We start from the raw sequence: 12,607 nt of genomic DNA on the forward strand, positions 1-12,607 counted from the left end.
CTAAAATATAACATCTTTTAAATTAATAGAATTACAACATTACTTAGTCAACTATTGCTCTGTATCGCTAAATTGATAATATGAAATTCTAAATTTATAATATGAAAGAATCAATTTTGTGAAATTTAAATTTATTTAAATTTATATAGTCGACCATGTGGCGCCTTGAAATGCAACTCTGATTTAACGGATTGTGTTTTCGAGTGTGCAGCCCTGGTGCGCATGCTCAGTCGAACACTTCCAGCGCGCCTTCCAGTGCGCCTATGAGTATGCAGTGAAAATGACAGTAGTGGCAGCAGCAGAGACATCGGCAGCAGCAGCAGCAGCAGAGAAGAGAAATCAACATCGTTGTGAACTTATGTAGACAGCAAAAAGTTGACGCCATAGGCCAGACGAGAGACGGGAGACAAGAGCCAAGGTTTCTGCTCCCTTGGCCCATTGATTGGATAATTGAAATAATCTCGAATCACAGCAGCAGCAGCAAAAGAATTATTAACAGCAGTATTAACAAAAGCAAACGTCGAAATAGACCGTAATCGTTATCACACAAAAAAAAAGCAAAGCAAAGCAAAAGCAAGCTGAGCAGCATGTCCTAGTATTAGTTGACGAATAGCTTGAGTTTGTGGGTGGAAACGTGGGCAAATATTTTTGCAGAGCAGGAGAAATTCGAGTTGCAAAAGAAGCCGGAGCAGCAGGAGCAGCAAATGCGTCAGCATGGCGTCCGGAGACGACACCATTGACATGGACAGCTCCTCAACATCGCAGGCGAAACTGGCGGAACCGAATGGTAATGTTACTTCCTGATAAACTGATAAACAGATAAACAGATAAACGGATAAGCGCAGATAAGCAGATAAACGGCTGTGATACTTAATACTTAAATGGCAAAGAAAAAAACAGTTGAAGAACCTTGCTATTGGTCAAGCATTGGCATTTCCATTGTAAACTTTTCTAAACAGACGCAAAAAAAAAAAAAAAAAAATCAATGAATGGCAAATGGAAGTGGCCGTGGCGCATGTGTCTCACGGGTCGAACGAAAGCAGCAGGCAGCAGGCAGCAGTCAGAAGGCAGCAGGCAGCAGGCCACCCCCATTTGAGGCATTGACTGCCTGCTGACTGACTGACTGGTCGACTGAGTGATTGAGCGATTGAGCCAACTCGTTTGCACTTGTTATTTATATTTTCGAGAGACTCGTTAAGCGAATGATAACAAAAGAAACTTTCAAACGGCCAACAACCTGTCAACTATTTATGGCTCTGCCCCCCGTGTGTGAGTGTGTGTATGTGTGTGTGAGCATGTGTAAATGCCTTCATGTGCGTAAATGAATGTGTTTGAGTGTATGTGTACCTAACCCAAGTTCAAGCTCAAGCCCATGCTGAAGTGGTTCCCAGTTGGGTCATTGGCTATTCATGTGCCGCACTAACTCTAAATTATACATGAGCAACCAAAATTCGAATATACTATATAATATTTACGAGTGTACTCGCACTCACATATGAATCTACTCGCACTTAACACAATACTTAACTAATAATACACCTTGTAAAACCTTGTAGCCTCCACCGACCATGTGGGTAACTCGTCACCCGACGTAAGTACATCCATTACACGTAAGTACATCCATTACATATCGAACTATTTTTCGTGTGCTTTATTCGCAGCTCGGCAATCGGCCGTTGCGGGAGCGACAGGTCAACAAGACGGACAAGGAGCGCAAGCTTGGACATCGACGTGTTGGCGAAGGTGGCGAGATTACCTACAAGAAGATACAGACATCGCAGATTATGGGCTCCATACAGCTGGGAATACAGCATACAGTAAGTGTTATACTATATATATCTGAATAGTATTGAATTAAATCGTAATTCGCAGGTCGGCAGCTTGGCATCGAAGCCCAAACGTGATCTACTTATGATGGACTTCTGGGAAATCGAGAGCATTACGTTTCCGCCAGAGGGTTCTAGCCTTACACCTGCCCACCATTATAGTGAATTCAGATATAAGATCTATGCACCCATCGCTTTTCGTTATTTTCGTGATTTGTTTGGCATACAGCCAGATGATTTTATGGTAAATCAATTCTGATTATTATATCAAGTATTCCATTCTACAATCGCCTCTTTATGATCACAGATGTCTATGTGCACTTCGCCTTTGCGCGAATTATCGAATCCTGGTGCTTCCGGCTCTATATTCTATTTGACGGACGACGATGAGTTCATTATCAAAACGGTGCAACACAAAGAGGGTGAATTTTTACAAAAACTACTGCCTGGGTAAGCAGCATTTTCCGCACAGTGGAACCTCGCTAACACACACGCTATCGCTTTGCAGTTACTATATGAATCTGAATCAAAATCCGCGCACGTTATTGCCGAAGTTCTTCGGTCTCTACTGCCTGCAGACGAGCAATGCCAAAAACATTCGATTGGTGGTCATGAACAATCTGCTGCCATCGGCGGTGCGAATGCATCTGAAGTACGATCTCAAGGGTTCGACGTTCAAGCGCAAAGCATCGAAAGCGGAGCGTGCCAAGAAATCGCCAACGTACAAGGATCTCGACTTTATGGAACAGCATCCCAATGGCATATTCCTCGAGGCGGAAACCTATTCGGCCCTCATCAAAACCATTCAGAGGGATTGCACAGTGCTCGAATCCTTCAAGATTATGGACTATTCGCTGCTGCTGGGCGTGCACAATTTGGATGTGGCACTCAAGGAGAAGCAGAGTGAGCACCGGAAGCCGATGAAAGCACCGCTTGCCGAGGACTCAGATGTGGATGAACCGCTTGAGGAGTCAGACGCCAGGGATCGAGACACGGCAACGGGCATTAGCAGAAATAAGTGAGTAGCAAAGTAGTTGATGTTAAACGCAACATAATGTGACGACTAATGTGGCATAGTGTGGCATACAGATCGGTGAATCGACAGCGACTCGTGGCACACTCGACGGCCATGGAGAGCATTCAGGCGGAGAGCGAGCCCATCGACGATGAGGAGGATGTGCCGTGAGTAACAAGTGCAAGTACTAGTTAGACAATGTTTAAATTAATCGATTGCTCGTCTAGACCTGGTGGCATTCCAGCACGCAGCGAGAAGGGCGAGCGTCTGTTGCTCTACATTGGCATCATTGACATCCTTCAGTCGTACAGGCTCAAGAAGAAGCTGGAGCACACATTCAAAAGCATCATACACGATGGCGTAAGTGCGCAATTAATGGATTATACACTTTGTAATACTAACTATTCATTTGCAACTTGCAACTTTAGGAGACCGTCTCGGTGTGTCGACCCTCGTTCTATGCTCAAAGATTTCAGAACTTTATGGCCAAGACCGTATTCCGCAAGATACCATCGCGTAAGTCAGTCGCAGTCGCAGTCGCATTCGCAGTTGGGGCTAAGTACACTATGTACTATATAAGCATTTTTGTGTGTGCAAGTTTGTTGGGCAAATTGCCAGTGGAATTCCAAACTCAATCTAAAAAGCAGCTCCTTAAACATGTTCACACATTTGCTGACCGACTTTTTCTAGTCGATTATTTTTGTTGCGTAGCCTTCACACTCTCTCTCTCTCTCACACACACACACATACTATACATTAATTGAATATTAATTGTAAGACTATGTATATGAGTATTGGTAATTGCCGCTAATTATGGTTTTCATATTCAGTTCAGTTTTGGGCAGCAGCAAAAATGCAATATAGTATGTACACACTTGCCCCCGCGAGCGCCATCTATCGGTAGTCGGCTAGTCTCAAAACTCTTTAAATCTCTTTTTGAAACTCAATTGTAATCAGTAATTGAATTTGTATTTTTACGAAAAATCGAAAAAACGAAAAACAATATGCCGTTCTCTGCTTCTCTTCTTTATTGATTATTACGTTTAATGCATTACTCACTTGTACGCATAGTGGATCTCCCAGAGATCAAAGGAAATCACAGAAAATTTCGTACCTTGGTAACCAGTTATATAGGTAAAGCAACAAAACAAATAACAATCACCACTCTAATGCTCATTTCTTATTCATTTTTATTACGATTAACGACTTGTATTTACAGCCTTTATTTTTGATTAATTTTGATAATATTATTAAGTGTATTAAGTTTTAATTGATGTTTTTTCTGTTCCTGCACTTGGTTGTTCAATCAAACCGGATGCAAAGCATGTCTCTCGATCTCACGTTAGTGTTCACTTTTCAAATCTCTCTCTCTCTCTCTGCAAATCCTATCTCACACTCAAGAACTTTCGCTTGGCGTAATTGCTTCGATTGCTCTGTGCTTCACAATTTATTTATTGTAATTCCCTAAAATTGTATTGCATTAATCCTTGATATTTGCCGTTGCAGCTCTAAAGCATTCGCCGTCGAAGAGAAAAAGTCTCTCCAAGGCCATACAACGCTCCATCGACAGCGAGAACGAGGCCATCCGACGTAAGTTGAGCATCCTCTAGAGGCTTCACAGCAGACTAATCCCCAACAAAAAATTCCCTGCTATGCTTCTGCAGCTTCGCATTCCCACAGTAGCGGCAAAATCCATCAGCCAACGAAGACGCCAACCACAGAGCCCACGTCCGCGGGCACAAGCTCGGAAAGGGAACGCGAACGGGATCGGGATAGAGACCGGGATCGTGATCGCGATCGAGAGAGCGGACGTCACTCGAGTGCCGCTAGCCAGAGCAATGTGCCACCGCCAGTGCGGCAACGTGCGTCCACCTCCGGATCGGCAGCTGCTCCAGCGGCGAGCAGCAACCTGAAGGCGCGTGTGCCGCCGCCAGTGCCACCGCGAGGATCGCCGCGGCGCAAGGACACACAGGACAGTCGGGCACACTCGACCACGCCAGGTATAGCATATAGCACTTCAAACACAGACTTACCCGAGTCCAGCCACAACACGCTCCAGTTGCCCCGCAATGATGCAGTGCCGCATTTCGGGGAACGACGTTCGCCCAGCAATGTGCAGGATTGGCTGGAGCTGCACGATCTTTTCATCGTTGCCGACAGTCCGACACATGTAACGCCGACTCCTGCTCCTGCTGCAGTGCAGCGCAGCAGCTCGGTGCGACGTCGCGAGTCCGTGCAGTCCGCTTACTCGACGGCACGCTCGGAGAGCAGCTATCGCCGACAGCAGCCGCGTCTGCTGAGCCACGTGGACATCTTTCAGCGCCAGAATAGTTTCATAGCACGCAGCGAACGTTCCTCAGTGGGCAGCATAGTGCGCAGCTTTCCACCCATTCGAGCCGAGAGCTATCGCACTGCTCGAACCACGCTCAGCGGTAGTCTGAGCACCCGGCAGTCGCCTCGACGTGCCCAGCAGCTGGAGAAGCTGCAACGCAAGCAGCAGAAGCGCAATCGCTATCTGCACTGTGCGGATCTGGCGCTGGGCGACGATGCCGCCTGCGACAATCAAGAAGACAATCTGCTGCAATCGGTCAGCGCCTTTCTCGAGGTGAAGCGCGAACTGGAAAGTCCTTACACCCGCAAGCGACCTTTGCCCACCATAGAATTACCACCAGAGGAGGGGGTAACGCTTGAGCAGCAGCTGCCACAGTTGGTGGCGCCACAGCGGCCACGACGTGGCAAGCGACGTGCTCCGAAGGCAGCGCCTTCCACAATACCCGAGAGCACGGACACTCAATCGAATGGTGCCACACAGCGTGATTCGTTTGACTTGCGACGCAACAGTTGTGTGTAGAGTGTAGACTTGCAACATGCTTCCATCTCGCTTGCCTTTTGCCCCATTGTTCCCTCTTGAGCTTTAACCTTTGAAACTCATTGTAATTGTAATCGTATTTTGTGTTCTCATGTATTGCTAGGCACAACTCCATCATGCAGTTCAACACCTCCCCCTGCCTTTGACGACATCTCCGAGGACAGTTCGAACAAGAACAGCACATCGTCGATGGGTCGCAGGTCGCATCATCATCATCACCATCAGCAACAGCAGCAGCAGCAGTCGAGTCAGTCCACTCATTACTATCAGCAACAGCCACAGTATTTGGATCGTAAAATGAACATTGGTCCCGCCTATCGAGGCTCCTACAAGGAGGATATCGTTAGGTACACTCATCTCCCCTAAATACTCTCAATTCTTGATCTCTATCTCATTGTCTTCCTTTCCTTGCAGCGTTTCGGAGGTGCATTTGGACACGTTTCTGGCGGTGGACACATCGTCGAGCAGTCACTATGGGTCACGTGGTGGCCTGGCCTGGACGCCACCGGCATCAGGTGAGGGCTCGACACCCACTTGGACAGAGGGCACACCCAGTTTTACGGACTCCAGTTCGAGTGGTGATCTCGGTAATTGGCACTTTCAATTTCATATGTTTGTGTATATTTTTTGCGATCGCCTTTTATGTTAACCGTATCTGTTGTTTATCTGTTTTGTATCCGTATCTGTTATCTGTATCTGTGTATGTTGTATATTCATTCACGCTTACTATCGTAGACAACTTCTCGCCCATAAACTCATCTAAAATCGATCGACACAAGCCGACGGTGGAAGATGCCATCAACTCTCTGTCCTCGGGAATGGTAAATATCAGTGCTGGTGTGGGCAAACTCTAGATAGAATAAACTTAGTATATGGTAGTTGATTCACACACACACACACGCACACTCCACCACAACATACACACACCACAACCACCACCACAGACCACTACAGTCTACTCCCGATATGAGCGACAGTTTCACACGCATCCTCCAACAATCGAATCAAATCGAATCTGAACTCAAATCATTTTCTTTGCCTTCTCAACTCAACTCACCTTTGCTTCTCCCACAACGTGCTGAGATACACGCATTAATCTCTAACTACATATATTGCATTTTTATAGATCAACTAACATAGCATGCGCTGATGGATGAATTGATAACACACAAGACACAACAAGAACAACAACATCAACCAGAACAACAACAACAACAACTACTTCTTATATACATGGTGCGAATAGATATTGTATTGATCGGAATGAAGTTGTGTATTCGAGTGCACTTGTATAGCTAGGATATAATCAAAAGTAACGCGCCCTATTTTCCCCCTTCCTCGTAGAACTCCAAGTACCACAGTTTTACAGACACATCCACGACTCGTTAACGAAATATCGACTATAGAGACGCATATACTATATAGTACACTGGATACCAGCAAACAGATATCGTTCAACACGTATACAAAAGAAACATATAAAATACGCATACGATACAATAAATTTATCTATTTGCAACAATAATTATAATTGATATTATACAACAACAACCAAAACAAAAATATATATATATACAGAGCAAAACTTAAGATCAAATAAGACGCAAACGTTATCAACATGCAAACAAAACCATACTATATACCACATACCTATAAAGAAATACCAGTTCCCGTTCCTTTTGCCCCGCGTATAATATATTGTGTATGTAATAAAGGTTCGTTCGGCGTTCAAAACTCGAAAAATTATTGACAAAATGAATGTATGCATAATTATAATATATATATATATATATATATATATATATATACATACATCTATATATATTGAAAACTATACAAAAATACATTTAATATTAAATAAAATGTTTTTGCGATACTTTCGATCTCCGACGATATATCCACATACGTATTATGTACTTATGTATAATCAGCAATCGCGATATTACAATATTGTTGTAACATATTTAAATTTATAGGATTGAAAACCAAAAAGCAAACAAAACATAAGCAAACGCAAAATTCTATGCATATTACTTCATTTGTATTTATTAAATGTAATTGTAAACATCTTTTAGGTTTAAATGACGCGCACTTTACAGACAAGGACACAGCTTAAACAGAACGGACAGACAGACAGACGAGTCATTAGACCCACGGACTTTTACTCCAAACCGATTACGAATACGAATGAATTGATTATTTATTAATTAGTTGAATGTTATTTAACTTATATGCATTATTCTAAAGATTACTGAAATCCAATTGTAATTAAATACAATAAATTAAATTGCAAGGTTGAATTTCCGGCTCTGCTCCTTCATTTAAAAACACCATTTTCGCTATAATTTATAACATACTTAGGGGGATACAGGGAACACCAAGGACTTAACTCAAGGTGGCACATTGGTTTACAATATTCATTAGTTAGTATAACTTTTGCAGATCCTTCAGCGATTGATTCAGAAACTGATTGGTCCAGTCATTCTCAGGATTATCCAGATGATTATCGAAATCAATAACATCACGCATCGCTCCACGCTTCAGGAGCAGTGACACGCCTTCCAGAGTCTGTGACGATTGCGTTAACCAATGCTTGGCCTTTGACCAGCGATCATTCGAGTAACTGTAAACCTGCAGTGCAGATCGATTGTGCTCCAATGTGACTAGCTTATTGTCGACTATCGCAAAGCATGCGTTCTTGAAATTCTCCTGTATTTTGTCCGCAATCTTGGCAGCGGGCGCCTTTTCAATTTGATTGTCGTAAAAGTTCTCTGGAGCCGCATAGTAGCCGGCAATCACCAGTCCCTCATTGTCGGCATACGAGTCGATCTGCAATTGCACCAGTTTTATTAAAATAACCCCAATTGTTGTCTTCCGGCTTAATACAGACCTGCATGAGAGCTATTTCAGCCATTGGTGTGACCTGCAGGCATTGATGAAAAAGTGGAATAGCATCAATGATTTGCACAACTGAACCCTTGGGCTTTTTCTCGGCCAACAATAGGCCATTTACGGCTTGATGTGGATATTTGGCCGCATGGAATATGATTTTAGTATATGCGGTCTCGGAAAACTCATATTCACTCATTGCAACAGATTATTTCGTAAATTTTTCTTGCCGAAAAGCTGACCTGTAACTTTGTACAATCAATTAACTATCAGTGTGCTAGAGGTGAAGAATCAACGATAGCTGTATCGATAAACATATGTAAGCGACACAAAGGGACCAAATACTTTTTAGTATAAAAATACTGAAAATTATCAGATGCTTATTCAATGATTCTCAAACTGTGGATTGTTTTCAATATTATTTTGCAACAGAACTTTTTTTAAAAGTAGTTTTCAATCTAAATGCATTTTGAATAATAAATTACTATTAGTTCTAAGTGCCAAGGTTTCAAATTTAAATGCATTTTAAATAAAAATTACTATTAATTCTATGTAGTTTTAAATTTAATCATTCTAGTGATGTATTTGTGACTTTCTATTGCTGTTAGAAATTCATCATGCCACGACTGAATAAAAACACTTCCTCTAATTAGCTTACACATTCTATAGTGAATTTATAGATTTTATTCCAAAATAACTTTCGATGGTGTTATTGAAAACATAACAAAAATATGTATAACATTTTTATTCTTAACTGTCCGTCTGCGTCCCGACCTTGTTTGTTGTTGTTATGTATATAGTATTTCTTTCGCAGTGTGTTTTCACGTTTATAATATTGTAACTAAAATATACGTATATATATATATATATATTAATGTATGTATATATGTTTGTTTGTATGCAGTACATGACCCAACTAATTCCACTCCTCGAAATACGTCTTCTACTACTGGTTGTCATTCAGTATTGCCTTGATATCGTCAGCATCCAGAGTCTCATATTTTAACAGGGCCTCAGCCAGTGCTTTGTGTTCCTTTGTATGCTTCTTCAGAATCGCCTTCGCTCGCTCATAACTGTCGCTTAGAATGCGCTTGATCTCAGTATCGACAGCCTCCACAGTGTTGGGTCCTAGTGTTTCTCCGCTCCCCAGACCCTTGGCAGACTCAATGGTTCGCAGACCGACTTTTTCAGACATGCCCCAATCCTTTACCATGTGTGTGGCAATTGCCGTAGCTTGTTTTAAATCACTGCTCGCTCCCGACGTGATTTTTTCGGTTCCAAAGATGATCTCCTCTGCAGCACGGCCGCCCATCATTGTGTCCATCATGGCGAGCAGCTGTGCCTTTGTGACATGGTAGCGTTCCTTTTCGGGGATGTAAGCGGTGTGGCCGAGAGAAGGACCACGCGGCATAATTGTTACCTTATGCAGGGGATGCGATTCCTTGGTGTAATAGGCGACAATCGCATGGCCACCCTCATGGTATGCTGTAATTGTGTTTGCTTCCTCGTCGGGCAGACGCGCCTTACGCTCTGGACCCATAAGTACTTTGTCGCGAGCGGTCTCCAAGTGCTTCATGCTCACAGTCTCAGCTCCATCAATGGCCGCTCTACAAAAAGAATATAATTAAATATAAGTGATCACAGCCTAATACACATTTCTCCCACCTTAACGCTGCCTGATTTATCATGTTCTCCAAATCTGCGCCAGTAAATCCTGAGGTGCCACGCGCTAACATGTCCAAGTCCACGTCATCATGCAGAATCTTTTCCAAATACAACGAAAGAATTTCCTTGCGCCCTGTAAAGTCTGGCGTCGAGACCATGACTTCAACGTCAAAGCGACCTGGACGCAGCAATGCCTGATCCAAATCGTCGCGACGATTCGTTGCACCTAAAACAATGACGCCAGCGTTCTGATGGAAACCATCCATCTCGGAGAGCAATTGATTTATGGTCTGATTCGCATACGGATGCAGAACGGAATTTGTGCGCTTTGCGCCAACCGAATCAATTTCGTCAATGAATATCACGCAGGGAGCGCGGGCTTTAGCTGCCTCTGTAAACATCAACAAATAATAAGTTAGATCATGGAATATATTAATTTATATTGTGTGGACTTACTGAACAAATCTCGCACACGTCTGGCGCCCTGGCCAACGAGAACTTCGTCAAACTCAGGTCCAGCGGCATGGAAGAATGGAACGTTTGCTTCGCCAGCGACAGCACGTGCAAGCAAAGTTTTTCCCGTGCCGGGCGGGCCCACAAGAAGAACACCTTTGGGCAGCTTGCCACCCAAATTGGAAAACTTGTCGGGATTCTTAAGGAACTCGACAACCTCTTTCAGTTCCTGTTTGGCTTCATCGCAACCCTTGACATCATCGAATGTGACGTGTATTTCTTCAGGATCCACCTCGACCTGGTTCCCCAGTTGTATACTGCTGAATAAGATGGTGTAAGTGATGTTCGAGGTGGTGAAATAGGCTTGAAAACTTACCGAAACACCGATCCATTCGATGAGGTGAAGAAGCTCAAGAAGATCCCAATGAAGACAACGATAACTATTAATGTCTGGAAAAACTGTGTGATAATTACTGAGCATTATTGAAAACACTAAGGAGCAGAACAGGCGACACTGGGATAGTATAAACAGGGAACACTTAAATGTCATTGAACAAGATAGGGAGCAACGAGGAAGGTTAAGGAACACAATAGATAGGAATATTAAAACATTTAAACAAACTCCTTTGGAAAGAAGGGCTTGAACTTACCTTAAGATATTTCATTGTTTTGCCTGATTTCTGCGAGTCCTCGGCATTCGATGCTGCCAAGTAACCTTCAGCAAATGCAATTTTGATGTTTTCCTGCAAAACAAATGAAATCAGAGAGTAAGGGAGTTTGTAATGCAAGTATTATTCTAAAGAGCCTACCGCATTTTGAACGCTGCCACTTTCGCCGGATTTAGCAATGAGTCTTTTTAGTTTATCGGCTTGAATTTGGAATTCTCCATCTGGCTTTTGTGGTGTGCCTTGGAACGCTGATTTAAGTCTGGTTGACATCGTCGGATTGCGTTTCTGTTCGGCCTCAATGGAACGATCCGTTTTGAAGCCGCGCAATTGTTTACTGTATTAAGAAATGTTATATTCAATTCAAATTCTATTATAATTGAGGTGCACTTACATTTGATAGCTAGAATATAGTGGTGTCAGCAGGCCTCTCATCACAGTTGGATATAAATTGCTGTAAGTTTAAAGTAATAATCAATACTAAATCAAAAAAATATTGCATAGAATAATCAACTCACCTACTGTTAGCTTGTGGTGCATTCAGAGCCAATTCAAACTTATAATTTTGCATTTTGTTACGACCGATTTGTGCCGCTGGTTCTTCGAGTGTGACGTGTATATCATTCATTCCCGACAACAGCGACGTCACCTTGGCCATTGTCTCGCTGACCAGCTGTTTGTCGAAGATGCCATTCATCCGAGCGGCCCTCTCAACAATTGTTTGCAGGCTGGCACCCGACTTTACGATCAGGTTCTTAAAGTCCAGCACGAGGTCATGTCTCTTCCCCTGTCCAGGGCTGCCGTTACTGCTGCTGACGCTGCTGGATGACTTCGATTTGTCGGCAAAGAAGCGTGGTACACTGGCATTACCCTGCAGTTTTGTGCGCTTCACTGTGTAATAGTGGGGTTTTCGACTAAAATTACCCAGATATAGGTAGGGCTGACATTGAATGAGAACCAAAAGTCAGTGATGCTTGTTGGTTGTGAGATAGCAAGTGAAATCAAAACCAATCAATAGATAAACGTATCGTAGTTGGCCTGCACTTACCACAGAGTGTGTGTTGGCAGAAAACATTCTCGAGTTATACAAAAATTTTTATTTAATTACAATAACAGGCTCAGATCGGAGCGAGCGGACGACAAAAACTTTTGACAGGCTAAAATGTCATAATCTAGTCGCGTCCGTGTTGCATCCCTGAACTTGTGTGGTAACCCTCATTCAGTG

General features: G+C 43.1%; 3 protein-coding genes across 7 annotated transcripts; 1 reads left to right on the plus strand and 2 right to left on the minus strand.

Moving 5' to 3' along the window:
- Positions 1-288: 288 nt before the first annotated feature.
- LOC117568620 (phosphatidylinositol 4-phosphate 5-kinase type-1 alpha) lies at positions 289-8,024 on the plus strand. Its single transcript, XM_034249401.2, has 16 exons — positions 289-787; positions 1,557-1,591; positions 1,662-1,817; positions 1,873-2,070; positions 2,134-2,276; positions 2,335-2,844; positions 2,904-3,008; positions 3,069-3,201; positions 3,270-3,357; positions 3,913-3,975; positions 4,348-4,431; positions 4,506-4,841; positions 5,814-6,057; positions 6,125-6,297; positions 6,446-6,531; positions 6,837-8,024. Exons 1-16 carry the CDS (start codon positions 715-717, stop codon positions 6,843-6,845), a joined length of 2,436 nt encoding a protein of 811 aa, XP_034105292.1. The 5' UTR covers positions 289-714; the 3' UTR covers positions 6,846-8,024.
- LOC117568632 (ER membrane protein complex subunit 8/9 homolog) lies at positions 7,730-8,888 on the minus strand. The gene is made up of 2 exons (XM_034249423.2): positions 8,601-8,888; positions 7,730-8,539 (listed from the first exon to the last, which is right to left on the minus strand). The coding sequence occupies exons 1-2, from the start codon at positions 8,796-8,798 to the stop codon at positions 8,135-8,137; spliced, it is 603 nt and encodes a 200-aa protein (XP_034105314.1). The 5' UTR covers positions 8,799-8,888; the 3' UTR covers positions 7,730-8,134.
- Positions 8,889-9,268: 380 nt separating this feature from the next.
- Positions 9,269-12,581, minus strand: LOC117568622 (ATP-dependent zinc metalloprotease YME1L). Of its 5 annotated transcripts, XM_034249409.2 has the most exons (10): positions 12,431-12,581; positions 11,901-12,322; positions 11,777-11,836; positions 11,527-11,719; positions 11,368-11,460; positions 11,094-11,176; positions 10,721-11,037; positions 10,265-10,655; positions 9,507-10,206; positions 9,269-9,440 (listed from the first exon to the last, which is right to left on the minus strand). In XM_034249409.2, the coding sequence occupies exons 1-9, from the start codon at positions 12,455-12,457 to the stop codon at positions 9,546-9,548; spliced, it is 2,247 nt and encodes a 748-aa protein (XP_034105300.1). In that variant the 5' UTR covers positions 12,458-12,581; the 3' UTR covers positions 9,269-9,440; positions 9,507-9,545. The 5 variants fall into 5 exon arrangements, with proteins under 5 accessions (XP_034105300.1, XP_034105301.1, XP_034105299.1 ...); XM_034249410.2 differs by having other exon boundaries at positions 9,269-10,206; positions 10,721-11,034; XM_034249408.2 differs by having other exon boundaries at positions 9,269-10,206.
- Between the last annotated feature and the right edge of the window lie 26 nt (positions 12,582-12,607).

This window comes from Drosophila albomicans, chromosome 3, assembly GCF_009650485.2.
Source record: "Drosophila albomicans strain 15112-1751.03 chromosome 3, ASM965048v2, whole genome shotgun sequence".
In the NCBI taxonomy this organism is placed as follows: Eukaryota; Metazoa; Arthropoda; class Insecta; order Diptera; family Drosophilidae; genus Drosophila; species Drosophila albomicans.